General features: G+C 39.8%; 1 protein-coding gene across 1 annotated transcript in view; it reads left to right on the top strand.

The window, feature by feature from the left end:
• Nucleotides 1-4490: 4490 nt before the first annotated feature.
• LOC138016382 (uncharacterized) overlaps nucleotides 4491-4960 on the top strand; it is a 780-nt gene continuing 310 nt past the window's right edge. The window contains exon 1 of the mRNA XM_068863529.1: nucleotides 4491-4960. This exon is cut by the window's right edge and continues 310 nt beyond it. Coding sequence (XP_068719630.1) covers nucleotides 4491-4960 — 470 coding nt within the window.

Genomic DNA, 4960 nt, shown 5'->3' with positions numbered 1-4960 from the left:
CTAACCTTTAAAGTGCTACTACGATCGAAATTGGCCTTCGTAAATTATTGAAAAAACGCATTCCTTGAAGCTTATAAGTGTAAAGATACTCATCTAAAGCAATGAAATGAAGTTTCCTTCTCGTTCTGTAAAAATATTTGGTCATTGGAGCGGATGGTTTTCGAGCGCGCTTTTACCAGTTTACGTTTCAGTGAGCCCGCGTGAAAATCATGATCCTTGCTGCGGTCACTCTAATGTGACGTCATTTTCTTAGCAGCATCCTGAGGAAGAGAGTTTTCTTGAAGTAGTGATGAATATCACAGCTTAAGTTCGGAAAGCGGTCAGAAAGCTTCACCGTAGCGTCTGATCACCGTATTGACCACTAGATGAAAATTACGCGGCTTACGACGACACTGTTGAGCCAATTCCAAACGAGGAACCGTAACCGAACAACTAGCTCTGGAAGAGGAAGAGGAGCAAACGTTGCTGGCTCGATTTTCCGGCGAGGACGATACGAGAGAGTGGTAAGTCGAAATATTATCTCTCTGTGTTCGAAGCTAAGACTAGACTATTGGCTAAAAATCCACCGAAGTGATTTCATGATGTATAAGGTATAAGGTATAATTTATTTACCGTCAGGTACACGGGGAGTGGTCGCCCAGTCTCCCAAGCGGGGGGCTCATGATAAAAGTGACTGACTAAAGCGAACTAGAGAATCAAACGTATGAATGTTTTTACCCTATCGTTAACTTTTAGTTTGGGCAAGATTGTAATTTCGTTTTCCCCAACCAGGTGTAAATGCTCAAACTGTTTGCTGGAACGGATCACCAAGTCTGATGAATGCTCGTGTTGTATGGAGATTGATAGATGCCGTGAGAAGATGGAGGAGAGCGAGCTTGAGGACAAGTTAATTGTCGACCACTCTGGATTTGGAGTATGCTGCCTCAATAGTTGGATTCATAGGACTTAAAACACGGTCAAAGAGATCTTACAGCGCAACCAGAACCCAGACGAATGCTGCCCAGTCCAAGTATGTTATTTTCAATGAATTATTTTGCAATGCTGCTCACACAAATGTTCTCTAAGTGAAAACAAGTGGAGTGTATAGTGCCTGAAAGTTACTAGAGGTGATAGCCTTGCTAGCATTTTACCGACTCAGTTTACCTGTTTCTAGTGCTTTGAGGTTCAAAGCAAAGGTGTGATCAACAATCATTTATTAGACGAGAATAGAGTGATTTTACTCAGCCCAAGGAATAGATCGTAATGTTATTTTTTTTTTATGCCAAATAACTACGAGTAAACAAAAGAGAACAGTGGAATTATTATATTATATAGAGCATGGTATTCTCCTTCCTATTTCATGGGTTATATAAAATTGCTCCAATAATAGATAATACTGGACAGCAATTAGGAAATAATTTTAATTGAGTTTTTTTCTTGTTTAAAGTAACAATCATTTCTATGTACATATTTGGCTCACTTCAGGTTCTCACAACAAAAAAGACTCTTTTATCTGGTACAGAACCCCCAAATGCAATAAAGTGTGTGCAGGCGAGGATTATAGTGAAAGGAATTTTGTTGACAGCAGTCACGTGCACTTCACTGCAAGAATAAGCATCAGAGACAAAACAAGCCAAGAAATGACACGTTTTGAAATTTTAGTAAACTATTTGGACACTTTCTTTGTAAAGAATTTTTGTAACTCGTCGGTAGTTGGCAACTGGTAATAAAATTCCATTCCTCAGTCAATACCTGTAATGGATGCTTTGCTTTTACTGTATTAAAATGTTTCATTGCATAAATGCGAACACAAGGCTCTACGAAATAAAGAACACTGAAAAGGAAAGTTACAAAAAGTGGGCACTGCAGAAATGGATAGACCTGGATAATAATGTATTAGTGTTTCTTTAAAAATGACCCAGTCAGGGCCTTTTCTTGGGTGTCCACATTTTTTACAGGTTGGTCTTTTTCATGGTCCTTTCCGGCCAGTAGTTGACTGAGGCGGGTTTTGGAGTTGCTGTAGCTCAGCAACTGATAAAAAAGGAAAAAAAGTTAATAAAGGCATAAAAAATGTAAGCAAATTTTAGATTGTCGTTTTCGATAACTAGAAAAAATATATATATGGTGCACCGTAGTATAAACAGTAAGAAGATACATGTCAGTAAGACAGATTTTGAATTGTGCATAAGCTTGAATCTTAGCATGTTTGACAAATATTTGAGTTCCATCTATTCTTGTCTGTGAGTGCATCTATACACGTACAGCTGTACACTCACTGTCACAGTCTTTCTTTTACTTCAACCAAAAGCCTTTTTATTGCCTTACATCAGAAACCCATGAGGTTGAAACGTGTAACGGCCACTTGTGTGCTGGGAAACAAGCTTCTGAATATTCAATTTGCTAAGTACGATATTTGGAACAACAAGAGCGAGGGGTTTCCAAATATGGTACTTAATTAGCACTGAAACATTCAACCAATCAATTCGCACTAAATATTCGGAAGCTGTGAACGCGCGTTACACGTTTCAACCCTTATGGGTTTCTGCTTACATATAACAGACAGTAAGCATTTAAAATGAGCTGGCAGCCCACAATTTTGCTGCTTAGTCAACATTTTCATGTAAGTTTAGTTATGTTGATTAAATGACACCCACACTAGTTTATGTCTCTGCTACCTGCCAATCTGGTTATTCTGTGTACTAGAGTAAAACAATGACTGTGCTTGATGGTGTACCTGCACATGTAGGTGGGCATATATTAGTCTCCCTTTTCTTGCAAAAATACATGTATAGTGACTACTTTTTGTATGATTGTTGATTAAAGTAAAGCGAAACAGCCTGAAAAAGCTGAAATAACATCACAGGAATGTTCGCGCATTTCGTGTGCTTACCTTTTGCCGTTTCGTCTCCTTCGTGCTGCGATTTCTTTCCGACTCACGCGCTTTTTTTTGCTCGCCCTTCTTCCATATACTTGGCAAGGACCCACGCTTGACTCGCTCAAAGTGAACAGAGCATATAACAAATTTGGTGCCCGGCTTAGGGTTAAAATTCTTTCTCTTGGTACGTTCTCACGAACCAAAGCCACAGTACGCATGCATTTCTCGTTTTGACCAACGGACTATGCAAACCAATTCCAACCGTTCGATTAGAGCGGTTGTTGCAATCCTGGACAACACAGAGACTTCCCACCATCGATTAAATGCTTGAATTTAATACAGCAACTTGCAAGAACGACGCATCGAAGTCAGAACAGAGTAGAAATTGTGAAAAATCCGCTGAGAAAAATGGTAGTCACCAGGACACGTTAAGAAAATGACGTCACTTGTATTTTTCCCGCGAACACTAAGTACGCGTTGGTAACCAGGCCGGGGAAACATGGCGATTTAATGGCAGACGAAATTAATGAACTCGGAGTGAGAAAAAAAAAGCTCTTCCCTTCATCGTATAGAAATGAAACTTGCCGTTCTCAAAGGAAAATCATCTGTCCACTTTATCAAATACTTTCAGATGTGAGGTTTAATACTGTGTCAATCATCGCGGACGGAAAGAATTCGAAACTAATTTTTCGCAAATTGAAAATTACGTCTGCGTGGCCGAGTGGTTAAATGCGCTTAGTACGTGCCACTAAATTGGGGAAAGTGTGGGTGTTCCAATCGACGCACGGGGGTATGGAAATAGTGGAAGGCATAAAGTTTGAGACCTTATGCGTCCCATGGCGCAAAAAGGACTCATGATAAAGTTAGGTTTCCTGATGGGAGCTTAATTCAATTTCTGTGGGGTATGCACATTTGTGACTACGAAGAAGAAAAATTAAAAAAATTCGACCGGTTTTATGACGCGGTATGCTATGCAACCCACGTAAAAAGCGTCAGCTTTAATGAGTCATGCTTTGGCTGAAAGGAAGCCGTCACGGCATTGATTATGAAACAAGCTCGGATGGGAATGAACGCTATTTAGAAATGTAATCTATTTGTTTTTTAAGCTTTGATTGCCTACTAATTTCTTCCCGAAATCAACTCAAAACTTCGAAATAAAATTTAGCCCAGCGGTACTCCGGTTTTCACCTCTCAACCAACATTTGGCTTGATTTGCGTTAATTGTTGATTTCAGTTTACAGCGTCCCCAATTAGTGTTTCAAGGCTAAAGCGACTAGAAAAAAATATATATATATATACAGATTTGAGCTAACATTTTTTTTTTTTGTGATTGCTGTAATTTCTTCGTTTTTGTAAGTGCTGTAACTCCAATATGGAAATGTTAAAAAACAATAATAAAATACAAAAAAAAAATAATCAAGCGATTAGACTCTAAAATAACGTTTCTTTCGTTTCTTTTCCTTTATCGAAGTGTAAGTCGTTTCTCTGTTGATGGCGGTGGGTTGCAGAAATTGTGGCTGCCGTGGAAAGCAGCATATCTGAGCTCTCGGCTGAGAAAAAACTTACGGTAAGAGCACAAGTTTCAGAAGTCCTCAGAAGAGCCCGCCCACCGCCATCAAATATTCCGTCGAAGGAAATGAAAGCCTTACAAGACCTCCGAAAGGACAAATCAAGACTCATCATATCGGCGGACAAAGGGAACTGTACAGTTGTCATGGACCGCAAAGATTATGATGATAAAGTAAAAGAACTTCGCGGTGATGAATCGACCTACAAAGTCTTAAAGAAAGATCCAACCAAAAAGACGGAAAGAGACATGAACGGCATATTGCTGAAAATGAAACGGGAAGGGACGATCGGGGAAAAACTGTACAGACACCTTCACAGCTCGGATGGCCTACCCCCTCGATTCTATGGTTTGCCCAAAATCCACAAGAACGAAAATCCATTACGACCCATCGTCTCATTTATTTCGTCCCCGACGTACAATCTTTCCAAGTATGTGGCTAAGATCTTAAAACCCCTGACTGGCAACTCCGCCTATACCGTCAAGAATAGCACTGAGTTCTGTGGAAGCATTGCTGACATTAATCTTCAGGGTGACGA

Source organism: Montipora capricornis, chromosome 9, assembly GCF_036669925.1.
Source record: "Montipora capricornis isolate CH-2021 chromosome 9, ASM3666992v2, whole genome shotgun sequence".
Lineage (NCBI taxonomy): Eukaryota > Metazoa > Cnidaria > Anthozoa > Scleractinia > Acroporidae > Montipora > Montipora capricornis.
The sequence above is the reverse complement of the archived record's forward strand: the minus strand, read 5'-3'. Positions and strand labels throughout refer to the sequence as shown.